Source organism: Chamaea fasciata, unplaced genomic scaffold (genome assembly GCF_029207755.1).
Source record: "Chamaea fasciata isolate MVZ Bird 193981 ecotype frontalis unplaced genomic scaffold, bChaFas1.0.hap1 SCAF_4, whole genome shotgun sequence".
Classification (NCBI taxonomy): Eukaryota; Metazoa; Chordata; class Aves; order Passeriformes; family Sylviidae; genus Chamaea; species Chamaea fasciata.
The window spans coordinates 40,815,169-40,842,153 of record NW_027094089.1 but is presented as its reverse complement, the minus strand read 5'-3'; the positions used below and the strand labels follow the sequence as shown (position 1 = coordinate 40,842,153).

Here is a 26,985-nt window from a genome sequence, read left to right as displayed (position 1 = left end):
TAGCATTGATGGTACAGCACAAAACTGCAAGAGGTTTCCTTCTGGTAGGCTGGATGTGATTCTAGTCCTGGCTGTTAAAATACGGACCAATGAACCACTACTCAAAATGCTGAAGAACAATCATAGAGAAAGTGTTTAGAGCTTTTCTTAGCACAGCAGTGTTAATGAAAACCACTTCTTACCAATCATACCAAACTGTACAGCCAGAAACATTAACTAATAATAAATGCCCTTAGCTGAAAATTGGCCTTTCAAACAAGGTTCAGCAGGAACATAAAAACAACACTATAAAATGGAGGTAAACTAGTTTAAGAAAAGAATTACACAGTATGTTTGCTCTTTTAGTCTAGACACAGGAAACTACATCAGAACCTTTATGAAAGGACATCTATATTGCATCTCTATTCAGTTTTTCAATGAGCAGACACACGCTTCACTTTCAGCATACACTAAGATGATAAAGACAGAAGTATCACCAGCTATAGGGGAATTTCCTCAAGCCCTATCAACGTGTTGTTCCAGTGAAAGGCAATATCAAAGTTTATGGAATGCAGGGTGAAGGCATGTTTTGTTTGGGTCAGAGACAGAAGTAAAGGAATGTTTGGTTATTTCAACATTTAAGTGTCAGGTGCTCACTTTAAGAAGCTTAGACTTTTATTATTTTGTCAGTGTGTCAGTATCATAAACAATTCACTGTAAATTTTAACTCCAGTTACAAATACTTACCTTCCTCCATTTTACAGACTAACAATCTCACTTAAAGATGAACAAAATAAAAGACAAGATTACTGCAGTGTAAATTTATTCAAATAATTTCATTACTGTAGAATGTCCTTTCATGCAAAAATGAAACCAACATACTAGCAATTTTGTATGACCATATAAATACTGTGCAAATACATCTGCTAAGTTTCCAGAGAGAACACATAACTAACAGCAGCTGGATTTTACTTCGCGGCAAGGTTTACATTTCTTACCTGTAGCTGGATTGATACTGGCAGCAATATGGAAGTGGCAAAGGGCATTTGCATGAGGAGGAATGTTCCTGTGAGCTTCATGAGGATCTTGCTGATGCAGAGCATAGCCAGTATGTGCTACAACAGCACCTGACCTCCTCCTTCCTCGTCGGAAGTGCCTCAGGTTTAACTGCATGAAGAATAAGGTATCATTTAAAATCCTTTCAAAAAGAAAAAGCAGATTTAATCTATAAGTGGTTTTCTAGGCATGAATTAATGATATTTTTCAACTTAAAAGCTAATGTAAAGAATCAGTGGAGTTTCTTGCAAAATTGTTTGTGTTGAGTCTGCAGTGGAGAGAAACCAGTGCCTTTGGACTTATTTATGAAGGCCCAGAATATACCTCCATGTAGTAACTACTTCATACTTCAGCACCCAGACAACGTTCATACAGTTTTTATACTTACACAGAAAATACTCATGTGTTTCATAAACACACACCATGCTTATTCAGGATTCTGAACAAAGTAGCAATACTGAGTAATCTCGTTTCAGACTAAAAAACTGGATCCATACTTTGGATGGATCAAAGCCCTTCAAAAGGCCCCTGTAAGTTTCAAGATCTTCCTCTTTAATACAAACATTTCTTTCCAAGGGAAAGGAAAATATTCAGTTTTTTAAGACTGACTTACACAGTTCAAGCCTTTTGTACTGTAGACATCTATGTAAGCACCCAAAGGTACACAGAGGTACACAATTTGTGTTAGGGTGGTGTTACACTCTTGGCATTCCTTTTCATCTTTACACAGCATGCTCATGTCAAACAGTTTTCTCTTAATTCTCACATAATTGCTGTTTCTGATTTCTAATGTTGCCTCTTATTTCCCACAGGAACACAGAAATTTTTTCAGCTTCCTTTTTTTCTCTCTTCCCTTTGATTATTTTCTTTGCTCTGCTGTGCCTTTCAGCCAGTCATATTTTTCAGGCATGCTGCACTATTTTTCAGGTATAGCATGCACTGTGAGCATGCTAAATACATCACTCCATTAAAATAAAAGCACAGTGCCCACATCCCTTTGACGCAGACCACTAATGCTACATTTTCTCCCTGACTCCCACTAGTTAGAACACACTACCTGGTAAGAATCACTTGCCTTAATGCTTACGAACAGTCTGCTCTGAGGACTATAGCAGAAAGGTTATCCTTCTACTCTCCACATTACTCTTTTTCCAGTTGCAGAAGTCAGAGAGAACATCCCACAACTTCAGAGGTAACAACTGAGCCCCTACTGTATGTTTTAAGGCAGCATCACCCCTGGGTTTCACATAACCTATATATATTGTGTGCTACATACTGTTCCTAGCCCTTCAAACTAAATACTGCAAAGCATTCTTCTTCAGTCACCAGATAAAAATAGGCAGCTGTGACTTTAGAACAGTGTGTCTTCAACATGAGAAGCTCAGCAGAAGAGCCATCAGCTTAGTCTGCCCAAGGAAGATTTCAAGGAAATTCACCCTTTCATAACACTTAATGTACACCTCTGGTATAAAGGATTTCAGCTTGTGATACACGTCTGAGTTACAAATTACAAACTTGTCTAAAATGTACAAGTCTAAACACGTACAAGTTTGTACATGTGTTTGTTCTCACTGTTCAATTTCAATTCTTACCTCTGATGCACTCTGCACTTTTTCTTTACTTGAAATATTTCTCTTGAAGTTATTTGTGAAGTTTGCTGCTTCACTCCAATTGCTGTATCCTCCCCCATACAACAGACTGTCATTGGGTAACAAAGTCTCTGCCCAGAGACGACAAACATTATCCTTACAGCAAGTCAGGAGTACATTGCAGACAGCACCACTAATGAAAGAAAATTTAAGGAGTGAAAAAGCTGCTAACTATTACACAATATCAAAATAAACCAACATTTCCAAACATTTTTCCACTACCAGTTTGTGGAATTGCACCAACTTACAGATACCGGCACAAGAAAAGCTCATCAAAACGTTGTTAGGAAAATAAATGATGTAGAAATGGACTTCCCCTCTGTTCAAGTATCTGACTATAAATTATTTCAAATGTCAACACAAAACAGTGCAACAGCAAAATGTGGATTTCAATGTAAAGAAAAATTCATACCTAGAATACCAAAACATATATTTTTATCTTTTAAAGTAATTCATATAAAAGGCTAATAATATTCTGGATACCTGATCTTAATTCCAGATCTTACTGGTAACTACCGCTTATGCAATCATATATCCAAAGGATAGAAGTCAGGTAATACCAGGGATACAACAGACAATTTAAATCTACAAGTTTTTCTTAATTACTGTTTTTTCAAGTGTAACTTGTGTTAAATATACAATCCAAAAGATCCAATTTCCCTAGATACTGGAAAAAACTACACAGATCATCAGGTTTCCACGTCATGCATAAGTTCACAATTTAGCTCTAACTAAGGCTTGAAAGCTATGATCAGACTGTCCAGCAGCAAACTCCCTTTGGAATCAGAGAGCAGATAGATTTTCAAAAGCGACCTACATAGTAAGAACTATAGCAATGGATTTATGGAGTCTTAAAGACTTTATACTCCATGTATAAAGAACAACATAAACTTGCTCAATACAAAGGTATGCAAATTTGTTTACTATTTGGAATAACATGGCAAAAAGATGGTTGCAGGCCACAAAACTGCTAAAGCTACCTCATTTTAAGATTGAAAGTGCTGGTGAAAACTACGGACAGGTCATTTTGGAATCATATGAACACAACCCTAAACCTCAAAATCAAGATATCAGTTCCAAATGATTATTTGAATTCAATTTCCAGATACTATTTCTGATAGAGGTCTAGCTTTATACTAGGTAGAAAAACAAATAAAAAGAATTAAAATATTTCAATGTATGTGAACAAGGATTAAAGTCACAGGACTTTCGCTCTGATTCCATCAGGACAGGACAAGTCAGGATTAAATGCATGGATGGTCACTTGGTGCAATCAAAAAAAATCCAAAAAGACATGACTTTTCAAGACTGATTCAGCATTTAGTTCAATGCCTAAGTCAGTCTGTGAAACTTCTGTCTTTTTAGTTCTTACCCAGGTAAGAGGATACATACTATCCTCCCAAGAGCAGAAACAGTATAAAAGGTATGCACAACTCAGTAACTGAAGGAAACCACACAACTGTGTTGACTGTAGAGAGAGGAAGATCCTCTGTAGTTTGAGGGGGTTTTTGGGCAATTTATGAACAATTTATTAGAACTACTGACCGTGGCATGAATTTACTGGTCTTTCTCCACGAAAATGCATTTACTGATCGAGGATGAGCCAAATAAACAAATGAAAAATCAAGTTCTTTTGCTTGGTTTTCTGGACTGGCAGCTGGTGGTGTTATGGCTGACCGCCAGTTCTCTGCATTGTACCACACTTTCACAAGACAGTCATCCTGTGAAAAGACGAAAAGGACAGTAAATAGGACTATCTTGCATTGGAATATAATGCACCTCAAGTACTTTTGAGTAGATCTATCGTGGTTTCACTTTTCTTTAAAGTAAAATGTTTTTCTGATCAGAGGCAGACAGTTCCTTAAACACAACTTCAAAACCTGATCTTAAAGAAAACAAAGCAGCAGAATTTCCATTTAACTCTTGCTATTACTAACTTGGATTTCATGTTGGTCCTTCTGATCAGCTGCCAATTTTTAATTGGAAAAACACAACTTGCACTAACCTGAGATGGTAACCAAATGTTAATACTGCTAATTCTGCCTTGTCAGAAAACCACCCAACCCCACTCCACAAATTTAACTGTTAGGAAAACAAAAAAAGTCATAGATGACATCTCAAAAACCAAGCTCAGTACTGCCCAGCCTGCTTTTTTCAGGTACACACAGAAATTAATTTTATCTAGTCCTTGAAGGCATAATCAATCTGGACCTAGATTCACAAATTGTTGATCAACTATTAAATGGGAATGGCACTAAAATACTGAAATAACCTAGGTATGCATAACATGACCCTACTGAGGGGAGGATGGGCTGGTTTTGCTGAACGGCACTGTCCCTCACAAAAAGTTAAGTAAAGGACTTAGACATAGAAACAAAGATATCCTTTAAAGATTCTCCGGGCAGGTATGATAAAAAACTCAGGCATTTATGGTAAAACCCATGTTACTAATTTTCCTACTAACTAATTTTATTACTTATTCAGTAATTGCTTTGAAGGAATTTATAATGTAAGATAACAGCACATAAGACATTAAAGAGTTAAAAATTCAGCAATAATATTAACCTTATATAAGCTATTTGCAGATTACTTCATTTTTCCACTATTCCATCAAATTATAATATTAGCAACCATTAAACCATTCACATTTGACTTGTAAAATAAACATTAACTCCTAGCCATCAAAAGAAAGTGGAATACATATATATTGCCAACAATAACAAAACACCTGCTTTTACATAAAACATATACTCAAAGAATTTTTTTTATCTGAAACATGGCTGGAATGGCTCTTCTTCCTGTGATGGTTAAAGGTGCCACAGAACATACAGCAAGCAATACATTCAAATAAGCACAGAAAGTATGGAGCATGAGAACTTATTGCTTTGGGTTTATCATGATAGATAATAATCTATCATGGAGAAAGCCTACTATTTCACTTTATATGTTGAAAGCTTGTTAATTGGAGTAGTTTCCTTAGAAAAAGAAATCTAGGCAATTTTACATATTTATTACGTCTTTATTTCTTCTTTAAAGATAGCAAATGTCCTAAAAGTTAGTCTTCCAATCAAGCATGATGACCTTAAATGGCAAGTTTTAAAGGAAAAAAGAAACACTTACAGCTAATAAAGATGTACATTACTCAACACATGCATTTCTGATGCACATTACTGAGTCACAAAAATATGCATGACAACTACCTTTCAAAAGCAAGATTTATTTGCAGACTGAATCACCTTCAACTCTGTTTTTCAAGCATGTGTTAAGGGAGATTATGACTCAAATGGCCAAGTTCCACATTATTACTAAATCAAACACTGTTCTAACCTCTTCTTTAATTTTTCATTCATGCTTCAAGACAGACTAGAGCAAATTGCAAAACTGTCTTTTATTCTTCAGCCTGAAACACATTCTGCTCAGTCACCACTGCTCAGGATTCTGTGACACTTGTATCAGGTTTTCACTAGTATCAGCAACTGATATTAACCTTACATACTTGCATTTTGCTTTGTATCTAACAATTCTGCAGCCTCTCCTAGGCTCTTTAGCTAGAAATGCTAGCAGAATGATGCAGAAAACAACTGCTTTTCTCACCCATACTCCTTAACAAGTAATACAAATTCTTGCCTGGGTTTGTCACATTTGCTCACTGAATCCTCTATATGATCTTGATTTTTTTTTCCTGCTTTGACTTTTAAGGACATTATTCTCTTAAAACCTGAACAACAAGTTTTGGAGTATAAATAGAAGATTACTTTGTTTCAGGAAAACAAAAGACTGACATTTTGCTTTAATTTTTTTGCTCATCTTGCCAAGGGGTTCTGCTTTAGCTGACAAACTGCTCAGTGTTGAGCAGATGGAACTAATTATTGAAACTGGCCACAAACACTGTCATGAACCATGTGCCAGCACACCTATGGAGGGGAATGTGAATTCTCTTCTACAGACAGAAAAAGGCATACAGATATACTTACATAAAAACATATGAAAGAGCTATTTTTGAATTTTTTTATATTTTCTGGTATTTTGATTATATTTCCTCACTAGTAGGATATTTAGCAGTGATCTCATCCACAGATTTCCCCCATTCCCCAAAACCCTTCTTTTTCTGATGTCTTATAAAATTATTATTTTAGAATAGTAAGCAGTGAATATTTGGTGTTCCCTCCCTGCCTCGGGCTACTTTTCTAGCAAATTTATGTTTACCAAAATGAAAGGACACATAAACAGACTACACAAAATGATGAAAAAACTATGAAAAAAAAAATTAAATAATCTCTTTTTTTTTAATGTGTTTTTGTTGGTTTGCTTTAATACCTTATCTGAATTAGTACAAAGCTATAAGGAAAAAAAATGCTTACCTTTCCAGCAGTAGCAAAAAACTCCCCATCTGGTGAGAATTTCATTAAACAAACTTGAGAAGCAGTTCTATGGAATAAAAATAATTTAAAAGAGAAAGCAAATTTTACCAGCTTTTACAGAGTTCTAAACATTTTTTCCCTTGAATGCATAAAAGTTTTTTAATTCTTAAATAAAAGTGTGTATTGTGTTGTCTGAAACAGTTAAGTCTCAACAAAGTCCAAAAGACGAAGATGTAAACCCGTGTACAACACATGGCTGTATCCAGAAAACCAAAATCTTGTAGCTGAATATCCAATATTCAAAAATATTACAGCAGAAAAGCAGTTGCTAACAGATTAAACTGATCTACTTCCATTTCATAATTATATGGATCTCAAACTGGTTTCTGTTGTACCATATTATCTTCCAATTTCTCTGAAAGATAGCCCCACTTTTCATACTTCCTACACTTAAAACTCAAGAAAACAGAACAGTGTAAATGGAATAATGTAGTTAAAAAGTATCTGAAAGTAGCTTTTCCATGAATGGTCACACTGCTATAAGATGCTACACAAAAATATTTTAAACCTAATTATGTGGTTAACTTTTGGAGCATTTACTTTAATTCGATGTACTAATAAATAAGCTTCTTTTACAGGGTTTGAAGCACTCAGTCATTGACTAAGTAACAAAGCTTATTAATAGCAAGAAGGACATACAAAAATTTAATTGCACAGCACAGTGCAAGATACAGTGTACATTTTCATACTGCATTTAATACACCTGTAACAAGTTGTTGAGGCCTAACTTAATCCCTAAAAGGGATCAAGTTAAGGTCAACAAAAGCTGGATGCATCTATTATGTGCAGGAACAAGAGCAAGGTGATTACAAGAGTCCTGTATGAAAGAAGTCCAACCAGGTTTAAGCAAAATTCTCCTGCTGAGGCAAATATGAAAGCATTTGAGAATGTTTCCTTCAGGCATTAAAAAAGGGTATTGGCAGGGGCAAAATCAATTTCTGGCAGACTTCTCTACAAGAAAAACCAATTCTAAATCTAATTGCAGTACAAATGCCAGAAGATATACAGGCATAAAAGGCATACAAAAGAAACAAGTCCTGTTGACCCTTTCCAGGACCTACTCATTTAAAGAAGGCAACACTCAGCTTTATCTCTGACAAAGAAAGTTTAAAAGTGGAAAACAGGTGGACAGCTGAGAAGACTTTGATAATTCTTTATACGTGATACAAACGCAAAACCTGTTTTAGAAGAGACAGAAGAAAAGCACTCTCCATATGATCTTGACTACTGTTACCAGACTTCCAGATTCTAGAGTCACACTCAATGGCATTAGTTATTAGGCTGAGAGATGAGCACCTAAAGATGTCTAAAAAAACAGACTTCGACTTCCTGTATTTAGAAAGTTTACCACATACGAAGGAAAGTTTTTCACTCATCATTTGGATGGTCTTGGGTTTTTAAACATACCCTTGATAAAGTTCAAGTGCAGAGAAAAAGGAACAACTGAATGATAATAAAATGGATGTTTTCCTGGTACATCCAGAAAACTACTTATAGAACTATCTACTAGAATTCTAAATGCTTCACAAAGAGTAACTGGGTCTGCCCAGTCAGCCACTTCGTGAGACTTCCTCAGGAGATGGCATATGGTACATTGCTCCCACATGAACAGTGCACCCCACTGTACCAGAAAAGTCTGCCCAGGCAGAAAGATTCAAATTGTCTTATAAACTTAAGTACTAAACTAAAACTCTTCTGAATGTACAATATACAAACGCAGATACAAAATCAACATGAATACAAGAAGAGAATTCAGAGACATGGAAATGAGAATGTATCAACCTTGACTGTTCCAAACACTCAGAATTAACCCAGGAAAAGTAAAAATTAAAGTGGTGGAGAGGGATATGTGAGAACAAAACAATAATGGAGTACACTGAACAAAGAAGGAAGCTTATTTTAATCAGTCCTGCCAGCACAATAATTTTCAGTTACACAGCTTTCACCTCATTTCTTCTACAAGGAAGAGTGCCTATTAGGGACCTTCAATATTTGCCTTCCCTCAGTATTTGCTAGTGTTCTCTCTAACTGAAGAACTGCCCCAAAACCAACTGCAACTGATCTTGTAAGAGGAGAGTGTCACACAGTCAAGGGAGATATGATTAAAGTTTATCTCACATGGATAATATCTATCAAGTACCAGTATGCAATAGCATTTCACTCAACTACACTAAGTATTTAATCTCAAAGGTACGAATCAGTAAAGAAAAGGGAATTACATGTCTTCAAATGGGTTTCTTACTTGCATTGCCAGATACACCTCCACTCTCCAAGTTCAACACCTGTTCTTTCAGTACTGTGATGGTCAGCGGGGTTTTCCAAAGAAACATTGGACCAAAGTTGAAGATAATTGGAACCAGTCAGAAGGCGAGTACCTGGAACAAATATTTATGAAAAATCTAACTAGAAGCAAGTAGCTTGAAATCTAACTACAAGCAACTATAGACTTTGGTGAAGAGAGAGAAAAAAAGTTCTGCAATGCTGAAACTTCAGAAAAAATTCTGACAGATACACCTTTTCTAGATTTTTTTGTAGATTTGAGTATCTACAGTTCAAACCATGAAAAGTAATCAAATTTTAGTTATACTCTAAAAGAAATGTTTAGGTCTACTGCAGACATTCCTCTTTCTCAACAAATATTCACCATTTAAGCCATGCTTTCTTATCTGCTCAGATGAAGATAATCAAGACAAACTGTACACAAGCACTTAGTACATTAGTTCTCCTGTAATAAGTGACAAAAGGTATATTTCATTCCACTTTGGTGTTCTCTATCATGATAGAACAGAAGAAAAACCTTTTCCTTGTCCACAAGGAATGACAAAATTTAAATTAAAAAATTAGGTGCAGTATCAAACAGAAAAGTGTTTCTTTTAAACTGTTCATACCTGTGGGATCCCATGTTAGATTATGTCCTACGGCTTCCAGTGAGATTTGAGCATTCTTCTCCCACTGGTAATGTAACACCTGAAATTTTAAGTATTTACAAACATTAGCATGAAAATCCTTCATTCTCCTCCATCCTCTTTTTATAATATAAATAGTACATCTTAATTCTCCAGGTGTTATGAAGATGCTTAACATAAGTTACTGCTTATCTAATAAAAATTGATTCATTTTAATGTTATAACTAAATAGATTTTCACTAATATGACCATACTTATAGAGGTCTTTAACTTCTTAATTTAAAAGTTTAGATTGAAAAACAAGTGGTATATAAACTCTCTACTGGAATTTGGCAATTTTTTTAGGAGGAAGAAAGGTTTTATTTTTGGAACAAAGAAAATATATCAAAAATTACAAAAGTTAAATGTGCCTGGTGTTTGATATCTGCACCACTGCTGAATTAGGAGTTCAGAAAGGCCAAAAAACCATGTGATACTTCCCCTCTGCTCTTTCTTTTATAATATACAACAGGACAGTCAAATATCTTTAGCTTTTGCATCACTACTTCACTCTCTAGAACAAGTTGAAGATTAAGTTCACAAAGTATTTAGGTTGCCTGTTTCTGCAATAGACCACAAAGGCTTGATGTTTTCATTTACAGAAGAAACTGAAAACATTTCTGGAAATAATATTAGGAGTCAAGAGTTTTCTTTCTTAATTCACAGACTTTTTTAAAAGTAGTCATCCTTCACCCCAAAAACATCAAACAAAATAGATGTGAAGTTAAAATATGACAACTCAGTCTTTCAGAAGTTTGGCAAAAGACAGTAAGAAGCAGCTGCAGATAAGGACCCAAACAGAGTATTTGCAAAGCTGGTTTTGGGGGTTTTTTTAGACCCTGAGCATCCGAGTAAATGGAAGACAGTGACAATATGCTGTAAACCATTGCATAAAAGTCAACTGAAAGAACGAAGTAACAGAATATTTCTTCAAATATAAACATTTGAAAGTAAATTGTGGGTGGTGAGTGCTTCCTCTACTGCTTACAGTTACTACTCCAACTCTGAAGTTTGAAACTAAGTGTACTATTTACCAGTATAGAAAAACATTCAGGATGGATTGAAAAAATGAGGTGGATGGACCAAAAACAAGAGCAGTATATCTGAAGTGTTCACAAGAGCATGAGAACTCACATCTTACTGTAATTTTATTCCACTGTTTTACAGTGATGTAAATTATTACAAAGGTGTTAATTTCCAGCTATTTAATTCATACATAATATACCACAAGTTTACATGTACACCAAGAATCTTATGACTGAGTTGGTTAGTATGAAGAGGAGAATCCACTAGATGGTCATATAAAAAATTTGTTAATACAAATGGAGACCAAACCCCTGAAGAGGGAGACAGAAGCTCCTTGAGCAATTGCTGCCAAAGTTATCATATCAACCAACTGACTTCAATTAGAATCTAATGCTCCTAATTATAGCCATATGCCTCTTCATGTAAGAAGCATGGTTAAGTAACATGCCCTAAATCATATTATTATTCAGAAATTAAAATTCTTGATGTTAATCACTAAACCACTGTCACCAAAAGTAAGTCCCAAGAGAATAAATATTGTTCTTGTTCACCATTATAACACTGAAGTATAATCATTCAGTCAGATATTCGAAAAAAGTCACAGGTTTCTGGAACCATTACAGTTTGGCCTAGGGCGTGCAATTTCGTAGAGAAAAGTTAAAGTAAGAACTGTAAAACACCTCAAAACATAAAGGCTACACAGGATGGTTCAAAAAAGAATTCCTATTTTAATGGCTACACTCATGGCAGAATGGCACTGTGTACATCTTCTTGGGTTCTGGAATACTTTGGTTATGAACTGCAGGGTTACATAAACAAGTAATACGAAGCAATATAGTAAAGCCTATCTTACTTAAAACTATTTCAAATTACAGGCCTCTGTCCTTATCCCACATTTTCAGTTCCCAAGGACCAGCTTTATGTCTCAATTTCATTCTAGCATTAAAAGAAGACATCAGAAAAACTCCAGCTTTAAAGCAAACCAGTAAAATCAGTCAGGCTTTGTAACTGCTGAAATAAATTAAGGACTGATGAAATACTCACATTATGATGACTGCTGTTCTGCTTCAAGATGCTAACTGGCTCAAAGATATAAATCACTTTTCCGTAAGAAGCTGCAATCTAAAGTAATATATATTTATATGTATATAAACACACATAAAAGAAACAAGCTGAACAAAAAAGAACAAGATGCAAATGGTTGATTTTACATTTAACCCTGCTTGTAGAAAAATTTAAAGCTCACATCCATATTTCCTTTTGAAAACAGAAAATCATATTTACCAAAAATCACTAATCCAGTGCTGTCAATAAAAATACAATCCTCCATTTAGTCATTAACCACAATGAACTACTGAGAGTATAGCTGGACAAGTACTTTTTTTTTTTTTTTGAATCAGATTATTAGCAATATTCTTTCCATATTAAATTATGTAAACACTCAAAACAGAGTTCACATTCTCAGACACAGAACCAGTACACAATCAGGGTACTTACATGTACTTCCCTAGCGTTAGAACAGGCTATCTTTTAAAAAGTTATTTCAAAAGATTCAAACTATGCAAGGAAAACACATAGTGCAGAAAACTGCAAATAAAACTACTACTAAAGGCGAACATAAAACAGTTGAAAAAGAGTTGCAGTATGGTCAGTTTTAAGTCAGTGTTTGAAAGTCTTATTTCATCACAGATTATCACCCACATCAAACTTGCTTTAAGACAAAATTAATAGTATTTGATCTCAAGGTATCTATATGAAAGCAAGTCTAGAAGACTTGCTAGGAAGAGTCAAAACAAGCCAAATATATGTTAAAGACCTTAGGCAGAGAGCCTGAGAGAACTGTCATATGGCAATGTTGCCAAAAAGTATTCTGAATTACAGATTTACAAAAATTAAGGAGCCCACATAGGTCATAAACAATGGACATCCTGCATTCTGCAGTGGTGGTTGTTAAAAGGAGAACATCTACAGTCATGATACGCTGTAATAATCAATTTTCTATTTCTCTAAAATTCTGAAAGTATTCACAGTTTTCCTTTAACAATAATAAAGTTAGATTCACTTTACAAAATATATTTTAATTCCAGTATCAACCACAAAATCTTGAAAGGAAACCGAACTAAAATCATACCTAAGATCTATACAAGCACAGAGATTCATATAGACCCTAAAATCCTCAGATCCACAGCTTTAAGAGAAATCCTTTACCTTAGAAGAATAGATAGTTAAATAAATTTCTATCCTACTAACATCAGCCTGACCCAAAAATGCCAAGAATAATTTTGTCACATTTGCAAGGAAAGTTTCTTCAGGCATTTTGCTTCTCAGACTAATATATCTGCCCTCTCTAATTCTCTTTAACTACCTCACTTACTGTTGTGTTCCCTAATAATTCCATTCCACACCCAACAGCAAAAAATTTTTATTAACTCACATTGATTAGATTTTTGTCCTTTTTTCCTTTTCTCCAAATGTGGACATTTTTTCCCTATTTTATTGTTTAGTGGGTTTTAAAGATAAACTAATATTAGCATTCCAAAATGCTCAACTTGTAGTGTCCAGAGCAGCTGCTGCCCTCAGCCTGCATCTTCACTGAGCTGCGCTTCACCAAAAAGAACAATGGTGGGATAGAGAGCACCTTCAGCAAGCTCTCTGACAGCACCAGGCTGTGTGGGGCAGGCCACAGGCTGGAGGGAAGGGATGCCATCCAGAGGGACCTTGGCAGCTGTGACTGTGTGAACATCATCTACTTGAGTAAGTCCAAGGGCAAGGCCCTGCACCTGGGTCAGCCAGAATCAATATTATTAATGCAGACTAGGGAAATTAACAGACTGAGAGCAAACCTGTGGACATGGATTTGGAGGTACTGGTGGTCAAAAAAACTGTATCTGAGCTGGCAGCATGTGTCGGTAGCCCAGAAAGCCAACCATGTCCCAGACTGCTCCGAAAGAAGGGTGGCCAGTAGGGTGAGGGCGTGATTTCCCTACCCTAGCGAGACACCATCCGGAGTAGCACACCCAGTGTCCCCAGCACCAGGCAGACATGGACATGTTGGGTCCAAAGAAGGGACACAAAAACGGTCAGAGCTGGAGTACTTCTCCTGTGAAGATACACTGAGAGCGTTGGAATTGCACATTTTGACAAACCAAAGTGGAATCTGTCAGTATTGATGAAGAATGTCTAAAAAGAAATTCCACCCTTTTAAGAATGACCTGAAAATGCATTGGTCAGTCTGGTCGATAAGCAAATTCCTACCCATCCACTGTTTAGCACTTTAGCACTTTAGAAACACATTCAGTTTCCTTACAGCAAACAATGTCAACTTGCAGACTCTAAATGAAAAAAAAAAAAAAAAAAAAAAAAATTCTAGTTAACAACAGCCAGTGGAGAAATCCAGGCAGACTATGGCTATGAGGTACCAGAGGCACAGAGAACATTTCCTCATTTTCATTTGTTTTCCTTTACTACCACTGCAAGAGTTAATCACTCAAATGCTAAAAAGCAGGAATAGGGTGTGTCTGGGGTTTCATCAGCACAGTGTTCACACGTAAACACAGATCGGTTTCCATCAGGGGTCTTGTCTCACTATGGACATCAGAACATAACCAAAGGTCTCATCAGCTCATAAGGCTAATAGTAATGAGCAGAAAGCTGATAAACCCCTCTTATATGAGCAAATAGTTATCCAGAGTTCCTACTGAATTGGACAACAGTTTAATCCCTGTGACATCCCAGTGAGGTGTTACATAATTGAGACATCCCAGTGAACATTTACTTGGTTATTTCTTTTTCAGTCTGACAGGAAAATTTTAAAAAAGCTCTGTTGAAAGGACTTAAAACCCAATGTTGTCTAAAATACAACATTTCTGATGCAGACCTACCTATAAAAAACAAAACCTAAGATTTCAAGAAAGCAAACCTCATCCAAGACAGACTTTATGAACTGCTTGAAACAGATGTCATTCTTCTGGATAATCTGAAAGTGATTTTTGTGGAAGTACCTATCTCGTGCCAGCCACTAACATGTCTATGACACGCTCAGTAGTGCAAAGCCATAGTGAATAAATTACTTTTGCTTTCAATTTAGTCATCTTTTAGTGAAATTCTTGCCCTGAATATAGCCCTGAAACCACAGCCTTCTGTGCAGTCCTGCCTATCTTCTACAACTACCTATTATATCTATGGTTACTATTTCACATTTACTGTGCTGCTTTCAAGTAAAGGCAGAAAGCAAAGTCATTTTACTGTTCCTTGTTATATATTTGCCCTAACTTGCAAGCATCCATATTCTTAAGAAGGTGCTTAATATGACATCACTGGAACATTATTAGAAACACTGCTCTACATACCTTCCCCTGTTGCATTGAACAGTCCACACATCCCACTTGAATGTTTCCATGTTTTGCTCCAGGGATTATCTGTAATCTTTCAAAGTCAGTCCCAAGTATCACAATGTCACATCCTGATGCATATGCCTAAAGAGCATTAAAAAAAGATTAAAAACATCCCAAAGAAAACAAAAACACACTCCAAAATAATGTAAAGCCTTATCTACTTACAGCATATGAGTGAAGTATGACACAGTATAGCCCATGCATCCTATCCATGTAAAATACTACATAGTCAGAAGAGGTATTAGCAGAGAATACAGATGTATGCATTTTAAGACTGAGCAACAGAAGTGGCAAATTGCTCCTGCTCCATGCTTGCAAGTGCATCACAAGACTTGCATAACAAGCAAACAGTGGTTTGTGATCAAAAAACCAAAAAAATATGGAGATACAAAATCATCTAAAAGCATAAAACCCAAAGTTCTTGCACAGTAGGAAAAAGTAATATATTTCTTAGACTGGAGACAGACCTTAAAAGCTTTTCTTTTAATTTTTGAAATTTCTGAAAAGGGGGAATAGAATCGAGGAGATAAAATTTTACTAAAACATTTAGTTAGGATTTTTTACAGGCAAAAATTGAAAGAGAAGCAACATGAAGCTTAGTTTTACAGAACCAAAAGTGACTTGTTGAGTCAAAACCTCTCAGACTTGTTGAGTCTCCTGTTATTTGCATTAATTCTATCCTCTCAAGTTTATATTGTCACTGAGTATGTTGATGTATCTAATATATTTACAGAGTCGGTTCATGGAATCCTGCAATGCTCAAATCAAAATTTAGTCCTATCTTCTTGGAAGTTTTATTAGATACTGAGTATAGATAAAAATAAATTAAAAGATTAAACAGTGGAGAAACTTGTGGAGACAACAGTGGGGAGAATCATCCAATTACCGTAAGAAAGCAGCATTCAAGGATGAAAGTCTTAGAATAAGGAATGCACACTCATTTAAAAGTCAGTCAGAAAGATAGCAACAAGATTAAGAACATAAACAAGTGTTCTCGTAGCAAGAGAATAAAAGGATCAAAAAATACCATTTTAATTGACTAAAAGTTTCAAGAGCATAGTGTCACAGAAACTGAAGATGGAAGAGCTCCATACACTGACAAAAATGGTCATGCCTTACAACCAACTCCTCTACTGATTTCTAATACATTAAATAAAAACTGTGGACTTGAAAACAAAAGCAGAATAATTGAAGGCTAGATAAATAAATTAGAAACCTGATGATCATGTTTTCAGGTGTTTTACATGAAAAAGTATTTTTACCAAGACTGGTCTAGACTATCATACCATTACACATGTTAAAATAAATAAATAAAATGAAAAATAATGATATTTCAGTCCAAAGACATTTTTCCCCACAACAGATTAAGTGATGCTTCATAAAAGTCTTAGCCAAAAGACTGCGTCCACCACTCTCAGCCAATATTCAGTAATCACACTGCAACCAGCAGAACACCAGGCACCATCTCATCATTGAAAATGTTGCTTAAATTCTACAGACTAAATATAACCATATATTTATTTATGATCACTTATTACTAGTAGGTTTCTGAGCCCCTTCCTGTCCAGCTCCCCTTTCAGCTTCAAGACATTCAAGCAGTGTAATTCCTCCCATCAAAAGAGCAGCATTTATTATTATTTGGCATATTGAACTACAGGTTCCAAAGCAATCTAAGTGAAAACTCATTCCAGAAGAGGAAACAGAGTAATAATTTTTGTTTAAATGTTAATTATTTTGATGTTGCGATGGCACGAACTTCAGACCTGTTTGTCACAGAATGTTTTTTTCTTCGGTTAAAAACTATCTCACCTGGTGACTCACTGGTTAAGCCCACAGTTCACCAGAAAAACTTATTCAGAAATATCATATTTACAATTTTTCCCAAAGTCAATTTTTATTATTTAAAATTCTGTATAGAGGAAGTTTTAAGGAAAACAAAAACAAACAAAACAGAAGTGTTTCAATGTAAAAACATAGCATAGAAACCTAGACACAGCTTTTATAAAAATGCTCTTAATATTGAACTGTCAAAAGCTGTATGAAGCCCACCTGCTGCAGGTGTATGCCCCCCTAGGCCTTATCACCATTTCGAAGACTTACTATACTTGTCCCATCTCATTCTCTCCATTTCTAGCTTCACAGACATGCCGGAAATCACCTCATGCCACCATCACAATCATAGGATAGAACACGAAGAATGGCTTGGATTGGAAGGGACCTTAAAGATTGTCTGGTTCCAAATCCTTTGCATGGAGAGGAACATCTTTCGCTAGACCAGGTTGCTCAGAACCCCCCCAGCCTGACCTTGAACACTTCAAGGGATGAAGCACCCACAGCTTCTCTGGACAACTATTCCAGTGCCTCATTAGTAAAGTACAGAATTTCTTTCCAACACCTAATCTAAACCTACTCTCAGTCTGAAGACATTCCCTCTTGTCCTGTCACTATATGTTCTTGTAAAGAGTCTCTCTCAATCTTTCTTTTAGGCTCCCTTCAGGAACAAGACCACGATGATAAGGTAATCATTAAACCCTCTCTTTCCCAGACTGAACTTCTCCCAGTCCTTCCTCATGGAGAGTGCTCCATCCTTCTAATTATACTCATGGCCCTGCTCTGGACTTGCTCCATGCCTTTCCTGTACTGGGGACCCCAGAGCTGGATGCAGGGTTCCAGGTGGGGTCTCAGCAGAGCAGAGCTGAGGGGCAGAATCCCCTCCCTTGCCCTGCTGCCCATGCTACTTTGGGTGCAGCCCAGGACACATTTGGCTTTCTGGGCTGTGAGTGCTCATGGCTGGGTCATGTCCAGCCTCTCATCCACCAGTACACCAAGTCCTTCTGGGCAGGGCTGCTCTCAATGCCTTCATTCCCAGCCTGGATTGATACCAGTTGTCCCAACCCAGGTGCAGCACCCTGCACTTGGCCTTGTTAAACCTCATATAAAGCTCCAACCTTCCATCAGAGTGAGTAGGGATGAGCAAATGCAGTAACATGCACCATAAGTAGAAATCATGCATAAAGTAACTATTTTAATGAGATCAGTAACTTTATCAGCTTTAAGTCCTCAGCACACTTGACATTTTGCACTCAAAAAACTCTGTTAGTAACTATCAAACATTATACATTGGAGACTTGAGGAATCAGCATATTCATCAATGCATCAGGAAAAAATAATTAAAACAGTTACTATAGAATATCCTGAGCTGGAAGGGACCTACAAAGGTCATTGGAGTCCAACTCCTAGCCCTACACAGAAAGTTCCAAGAGTCATACCACATGCCCAAGCACTGTGTCAAAATACTTCTTGAACTCTCTCAGGCTGATGTTGTGAACATCTGATGCTGTGACTGGGGAGCCTGTTCCAGTGCTCAACCACCCTTTGAGAGAGCAACCTTCTCATAATATCCAGCCTGTACTTGCCCTGACACAACTTCAGGCCATTCCCTCAAGTCCTGTTACTGATTACCAGGGTAAAGGGATCAATCCTGCCCCTTCATTTTCCTTCATGAAGAAGCTGTAGGTTGTCATGAGGTCTCCCTTCAGTCTCCTCTTAGCCAGGCTGTCACTGCTGATACAGCTTTCCTTCCAGACTCTGCAGTGTCTCCCTTGGATGCTCTCTCACAGCTTTATACCCTTCTTATATTGCACAGCTCAAAACTCAGAACCCAGGCTAGCTCCTGCAAACCCAGGCTATGAAGGACAAGAGTAGCTTAAAGAAGTACTAAAGTATCCTAGATTTGCTGTTTCCTGAAGGTGTCCCCTTTACAAATATGAACCAAGAACTCTACCTCCTCCTCTCTTCTGCTATGTTTAAACATGGCTATTATTTTATGTTTAATAATAATAATAATAACTTAATATGCCATGTGTTTAAAATCAAAGTTTGTCAAACTGGAGACGAACTTTCTGACAAAAACGTGGGGAGTATCTTCTGATACCGGTAGTTCTTAGTTCTAACAATGGTAAGTGCACTTGTAAGGTAAGGGTAAGATGAATGCCCTTTCAAAATCTTGTTTTTAGACGAAAAATATAATCATTCCACCCTTATGTTGTGGTATTTCTCCACACTACCTGAAAAGACTGACATTTGGGGGAAAAAAAGGAATCACTTCAGACAACAGTCTGTTCAGACAGATTAGATCATACTTGCTCACACCGGCTTCCCAATACCCAATCAGCTGCAGAACCACTGGCTAGTTCCTAAGGTGGTAGAGCTGATCTCTTCCTAAACAGATAGAAAGGGGGGGAAAAAGGCCTTTTAAAAGACTTTCCAAATATAACTACAGCCAAGCAGAAGGATGATGACTTGGAGGTTATTTTTGATGTTTAGTTAATGTTTGCCTGCAGGAGAACCACAATTTCAAAGACAAAAGGCAAAGGATGCAGAGGGTAGGGAAGTTTTATACAGCAATGGAAGAAGTGTCTGAAGAAGAAGGTGACTAAGTTTTCTGGCAAACAAAACTGCAACTAGCTCCCTTTTCTACTGTTGCCTACTGTTCTCATTATTCCTCACACTGACCAGACACCTTAGGAGGGAAGCTTGTGTACTCCCCTCCTCCTAAGGTGTCCTTCCTTTGGTTCTTTGTTGTCCCCACTGCAACTCATCCATTAGACCGTATCTGTGCAGAAATATCAGATCCTCTTACACACTCACTGGAGCCCAGACTCCAGCCATAAAAGAGGTTCCTAAGCAGCAGCATCTTACCAAGATGTTTCTCTAAACAAAATGCATAAAATTAACTGTTGGACTAATTTTACACTTAGTTTTTTTTATTCACTGCAGAGGAATTTTACTGTAGTATAACAAAAGACTGTACTCAGGAGTAAGAAGTATCTTCTATACCCTAAGAGTGTCCCAGGTGAGTGAATCCTGCCTTCCAGTCACTTTATGTACTTTATCTAATTTTTATTGTGAGACTTGTCCATGATAGTTCACATGCCACTCATCCTCATTTTAACAGGAGCTAATAAGAGTGCAATTTTGTAAGCAATGGTAACTAAGAAAAAGGTAATTCCAATCTTCCCTTAAGCAAAGTGCAGCTGATTCCAGTATAAGAATTTCTTGTATGTGTACATATATATACACAGAAATGTTTTCTCATATATATATATATATATATATATATATATATATATATATATATATATATATATATTCACTTACCTATATTACTTGGCCCTTGGTGGGGAGGGGAGGGAAAGGGAGGGAGGGGCATGGCACAAAATCCTGTCATACAGGTGAAGGGTGAAAGAATTCCTAAATATATATTAATTTTTAAAAATAATGATATTAAAAACCCTAGGACAAGTTTTTGAAGCAAGCAGAGCCTCTACATCTGATGTTGGCAGGACAAAAAAGCCTTTCACCTTAAGAATGCCCTAGAACATTTACAAGAAAGTCGTCTTTGCACAATAAGACAAGCGGGTAACAGATAACTCATATTATCATGTACTAGGAATGTTTATTAAACAATGCTTTGTTCTTCTGTTACAGAAATAAACAAGACAGAACTAGTTCAAGCTGCAGGACCATGGATTTCACTTGCTGCTGACATAGCAAACACGCCTGAAATTAGGGAGTGAAAGATGTTCCAGGCCTGTGAAAATAAATGTGACCTTGCATTGCAGAAGTGGGTTTTCACAAAAGTTCTGCCCATTCCTTCAATTCAATTTTGGCTCTTACTTCAAAATTAGTATTTCTTTGAAGACTAACAGACATTTTGACTACAACCGTGCTTTAAGAGCATGGGAAATAGTATAGATGATTATATGAACTATTCTGATTTCTTTCTAAAGTGCAAGTCTGACATACACAACTCACAATCTGAGACTGGTACTGGGAAATTACTCTCAGCAGAAGTAAAGCAAACAACTGGGGGCCTCAACCTCTCATAAACACAGCACCTCTAACACATTATTTTCCCTCACAATCAACCCTCTTGACATATTTCTTCTAGGTACGGAAATACAAAGTTTTTGTTACAGTTTTTGCGACAGCTACCTAAGGGCTGACACATTACCTTGGACAACTTGTACAAACTTTATTTAACCTATGTCTCTTACATGAAGGGCAGCAATTATCCATGGTAAATGCAGCAGAATATGTGTGCACACATGCATATTTATTAAGATACATATATATTAACACATTCAAGCACATATGGGATGAACATACTCTAGAAAGACAATGCAGAACTCAGTAAAAGTCAAGATAAAAACTGAAGACAAATCTATGAAGCAGATGATACTGCAATAATTGCTACAATTTTCTGCCCTGTGAACAGAATGGTTAAAATCAAAGCAGTCACCATGAGCCACATGGTACTTTGCTGAATTATTTTATTCTATTTTCGTATGGTCTCTCTCCATCCCCACTTTCGCATCAGAACTTACACTAGTCTAAGTATTCTGCTCAAATAGCTTATTTAAAATAATTAAATTATTAGGATGCCAAATTAAATTTTAAGCAATATTATATCATCATGTTTGGGAAAAAACCCCCAACATTCTAATTTATCAAAAGTACTTAAGTAATATACTACCACCGTATTATAGTACATATAAGTACCAAATTGATGGTCCATGCACTTCGAATCATGTTTCACTGAAACAGCACTTTTCACTGATGTGCAAAGAAATTTTATCTTTTTTAAAAAATTATTTCAGTTAAGAAACAATTAATTTCTTATGTCCAGGGCAGCCTGAGGTGTGGGGTTTTTTGGGTTTTTTTTCTTTTTTTTCTTTTTTTTTTTTTTAAGAAAAAAGAAAAGGAACTCTTTAAAAGGTTCCCTATTAAATCCCTTAATCCCTTCCCTTTACTAAATATCAACCAAGAAGCAGGTGAGTTGTAAACAGTGTAATTTCTTGACTGACTCATTTGATAACTCAATTTTCTGGACTATAAATATCCAGGGAGTTCTAAGTGCAAATATTAAACATTTTCTAGGCAGATAAGTAACAATATCATCAAGTTATAGAAATTACTTCTATTTATCAAAAACCTTTGCAGAAGGGGAAGCCCTTTTCTAATGCAATCCAATATCTTTAGAAAACTCAGTGTGGTCTTGACACAAACTATGAAACCCCACCCCAGCCCCAATTTTCCGAGTGCCTTTCAACTTCAGATACTTAGTTTCCAGTTCTATCAATTGTACACAGCAAGTCTCAAGTCCAGAATTAGATTAATCACAAACACAGAGGAAATCTGTCAAGGAAATATTTTGGTTCCATTGAAATAATCAATGTCATTAATCTTTCATATATTTTTACCTCTACAAACAATCACTCTTTTGTGACTTTCATTATCAGTCTGGGGACTTGCACTTAGAAAGTTGTTATTGCTCACAAAGATTCCCTCCCCCCACCCTTCACTATCTTCTGGTACTTAGGTGGGAGGAAATAATAATGATTTTTAAAAATTTACAGAATCAGAACTGAATAAGCAAAAACAATTGTATCAGTGCTGGTTACCCACTTAATTACAACTTCAGTAATAACTTCAGAGGAATCCTCTGTGATAAACTCCATGAGCTTTCTAAACTTTTACTCAAATATCTCAGACCCGACATGAACAAAAGAAAGGAAAGGATGTCTTCCACTTTGGAGAAGTACATGGAAAATAAAACAATTCAGTATCAAGAGAAGGACATAAAGAATAAACAAGTAAAATCTGTCATCTGAGGGCCAGGTTCTCATTGATTTAGTGTGCCATATGTTACTATCACCTGCCCTGAGAAGAGAAACAACAAGCATGCTTCTTATGGTATCTTGATGCTTATAAGCCTTTTTTGACTCATAAATAAAAGATGGGTTAAAAACTTTATCACTGTTCTCTTCAAGCAAGCTCATGCTCCACTTTACACTTCACATCCTAAAAAATAAAAAAAGTCAGAAAAACAAACCTGCCTTCCATTGGAACAAATATCTGAAATACCTCCTTAAAACATAATTGCACAAGTTCAAAAAGGTGTATATAATTCAGTGGATATAGAAAGTTTTATACTGCTTTTGCTTCAAAGTTTTCAGCTTTTAAGAGAAGAATCTTGATATTTTTAGCTAAAACTGTAATATTTTGAAATACTTCACTTTAAATATTCAGTGCTGTCTATGAGACAATATCCTGAAGCATACTGTATTTAAAAAAAAAAAAAAAAGAAAAAAGAAAAAAAAAGGTACAGACCAAGTTCTCCTGTTGGACAAGGACAACTTGTCCCTCCTGTACATTCCATAACCCTGAACTAGCAACTGCTAAGTTCTCAGCCACAAAAACTGGAAGCACAGAAGTTTGACATGTTTGGGGTTTTCTTCCATTTCTCAAACACAATTCAATAGTATTTCTACTCATTAATGCTTATATCATAATCTCAGACAGGGAAGAACTATGGACAATTTTTTTTTCTCGTATATTCTAAAGGTTGAGTCTATCATCGTTTCCCAAAAAAAGCAGAAATTAGCTTCAGCACCTTTCACTTCTTAATCCTTCTGAGCAGTCTTGTTAACAGCATTATAGAATCAGTAACAATAACAAAAATAGCCCTGAAACAGTCAAGGATATTTCTGTTAGCCATTTCAAATCTGAGGAAAAGAAATCCACTAATAACTTTCCAGGGAAAAGGATAATGAAAGGAAGATGAACGCAGCTATAGGAAATATTGTTATTACAATATTTCCTATATACAGTTATGCCAAGGAAACATTGTTACACTATACTTACACGAAAATAGCTTCACCAAAAAAGAGACCACAGTAATGAATATCAAAAATTACACTTCCCAATCATTCCATTCTCCTCAAGAAGACATTCCTACTCTTCTTATCCACTGGGGACCTCCAAAACTTTACATAAGTTCAGCTCTAACAGGTTAAAAGTGATTCTAGTGACTTGAATGACTCAAATTATTTCCTTCAAAAAAGAATGTCATCAAAATGGCAAACTTATGACAACCTATTTTGAGAGCTTACTAGCATTTCTACATAAAGCAAACCTCCTTGTCTCTTACTAAAAGGCTTCCCAACACAGATGGGACTTTGATATTTCTGGATATGTGAAATTAGACAGTTTGGCACAATTTGATATCTGAAGTCCCAATCGCTGTAGTTTAAGATATCTTCCAACATAAACTTATTTATACGAAGCAAGGACATGGCTGGACAACGGCGCAGACAGGCTCCGCAGAGCCAGCCTGACCCTGGGGAAGCACCGCAGCTCCACTGCCCCAGAGCGAAGCCGCAAGTAGCCAGACGAATTTAACTGCGTACACCAGATAGGACAGCACACAAGTCTGCATTCCTGCATTTCCATCTATCATTCCCTTATCAAACTGGAGAGCACACCAGGCTGGAGCCGGGGCAGCCATAAAAGTTGAGGCTAAAAATACCCCAGCGTATTTCCTTGCCCTGGGAAACTGCTGCGTCTGATTTCATTTCTCTTCAGCCCCACGGGGAAGGAGGGTGGGAAGAAGAGCACAACAGAAGTCAGTTTACAAAATAAAAGCAAAAGGAAGGAAAACGCACTCCAATAAAGACGATGGCCTTTACAACATACTCAAGTGTTTTCCCTCCACTCTAAGAGCAAACATCCACAAGGAGTTCAAACAGGCTCTGAAAACCTCAACAACGCTAGGGCTGGGTATTCCAAGGTCTTCCTCAGCTATGCCCAGGAGAGGATTTCAGCCACCTTCCTGACTGCAAGGCACCGCTGAAACTCCCTTCCAGCGGGAGCCGCAGGTCCCGGCTGCCGTTTATGTAATCTTCTATCGCCGCCACCACATCCCCGCGCCCCTGGACCGCCGCTGCCCGCACGTGCCCGCCGCCCCGCCGGCTCCGCACCCGCCCGGCCCGCCGCCGGCACTGGGGCCGCCGCTCCGGACAAGTTCTGCGCGTCCCCGCCCCCGCCGGGCCGGGGACCCGCGGGCCCCTGGGGCGGTGCCGCCGCCGCCGCCGGACGGCGCTACCGGGGCGAGCCCCGCGCCCGGGGCTGCCCGGGGCCGCCCGCGGCCGCCGCGCCTGACGCAGCCGCTTTCGGCGCCGGGCCCTGCGGAGGCGCCGCGGCCGCAGCAGGGGCGCTTACCGTGAAGGGCTGGTCATGCAGGCTGCCCACGGAGAAGCAGCTGTCCCCGGGGTTCACGGCGCCCGTCAGCACCTGGTGCAGGTTCATGATGGAGGGCGCGGCCACTCGGCCACCACCGCTCGACCCCCCGCGCCCGGCGGCGGCGGAGGCGGTGCTTCCCCGGGGCGGAGCGGGCGCCGCGCATGTCCGTCCGGGCCACCGTCCCCGGGGCGGGCTGAGGCTTCTGTCCGCGCAGTGGGGAGCTCGACTTTCTTGTTAAAATAACCTGATTTTCCTGTCAAAATAACGCTGGAAAACGCTGCCGTCGCGCCGGAGCCAGGCTATGGTGGCGGAGCGGACTCGAAACCTGCCGAGCCGCTGCGCCTCCCACCTGCCGGGGCCGACAACGGTGACCCCAAGCGCATCCCCTCCCAGCCCCTCTCACAAGGGCAGGGGGTCAGCCGCAGCCCTCCCACCGGGAAATGACAAGAGGAAGTAGGTAGTAACAGAAAACTTGGGTCCCCGTGGCTTAGGAAACAAAACGTTTTTTCTTTGACCTCAGATTGCTTTGTAGGCAGCAGGGCTTTTCACCGTCCTGATAAAACGAGGGGAAATGGAGCCGCCTAGGATAGGCACTGCCGCTCACGAGAGAGGTTAGTGCGGGCCGGTTTGGGCCGACGAGAGCAGCCAAGGTCACGTAAGGCCCGAGCTCAGCAGGCAGTGCCCTCCGGCTCTGCGGACCCGTCCCGCCAGCGGACCTCTCCATTTCAATGCCCCTTCACCACCAAAGATACGGGAAGTTGAGGTGTCTCCCAGCTGTGAGGCAGCGTGGTCATTCTCTCTAGTACACTGAAAGAACTTTATAGTATTTCCATCCACTGTAACTAGTTTTTAGTGTTTCATCAATTTCTCATAATTACTTCAGCATTACAGGTGTTTTCTGTCGTAAATTACAGGTCCCACATTAAAAAAAAAATTCTATTCTTATATTAACCCTGAATCAAATATTAGATTATCTTTCTGCCCACTAACTCTTCCAAGAAATAATGCAAAATGAAAATAATTTGATGGTGTTAAGCATGACTTTGTGTACCACATCCCAGGATACTTACAAGGTGATACTGTGTATCTGCAGATGGCAACGCGTAAGTTTCCAGTCTCTGCACAAGCAAGGTCAATCTCATATACTTCAAGGCATAATGTCTTACACATCATTTTAGTAAATATTAGCCTGAATCCTTTGAAAAGCAGATTGATAACCATGTCACCATAACACAATTTGCTGATGATAATTAATGCATATTAAAGAAATATTTCTTATTTTTATAGTCTCCTGATATAGGAAAAAATCATCAGGTTTGGCACTCTGTGTGCATAGATGTTCCTCCAAATTAGGCTATAAACTCCTATAACCCTAATCGCTTTTGTTTGGCAAAAGATCAAAAAACTTATCAAAGTATCCTGTCAATGA

General features: G+C 37.9%; 1 protein-coding gene across 2 annotated transcripts in view; it reads right to left on the bottom strand.

Moving 5' to 3' along the window:
- Window positions 1-25,673, bottom strand: part of DMXL1 (Dmx like 1) — a 77,678-nt gene extending 52,005 nt beyond the window's left edge. For both annotated transcript variants that reach the window (XM_066181359.1, XM_066181360.1), the window contains exons 1-9: window positions 25,536-25,673; window positions 15,426-15,551; window positions 12,121-12,198; window positions 9,994-10,072; window positions 9,348-9,480; window positions 7,046-7,112; window positions 4,230-4,405; window positions 2,628-2,817; window positions 978-1,146 (exon numbers count right to left, since the gene is read on the bottom strand). In XM_066181359.1, the coding sequence (XP_066037456.1) occupies window positions 978-1,146; window positions 2,628-2,817; window positions 4,230-4,405; window positions 7,046-7,112; window positions 9,348-9,480; window positions 9,994-10,072; window positions 12,121-12,198; window positions 15,426-15,551; window positions 25,536-25,622 (1,105 nt within the window). In that variant the 5' untranslated portion in view covers window positions 25,623-25,673. The remainder of the gene's footprint in view (window positions 1-977; window positions 1,147-2,627; window positions 2,818-4,229; window positions 4,406-7,045; window positions 7,113-9,347; window positions 9,481-9,993; window positions 10,073-12,120; window positions 12,199-15,425; window positions 15,552-25,535) is intronic.
- Window positions 25,674-26,985: the final 1,312 nt, after the last annotated feature.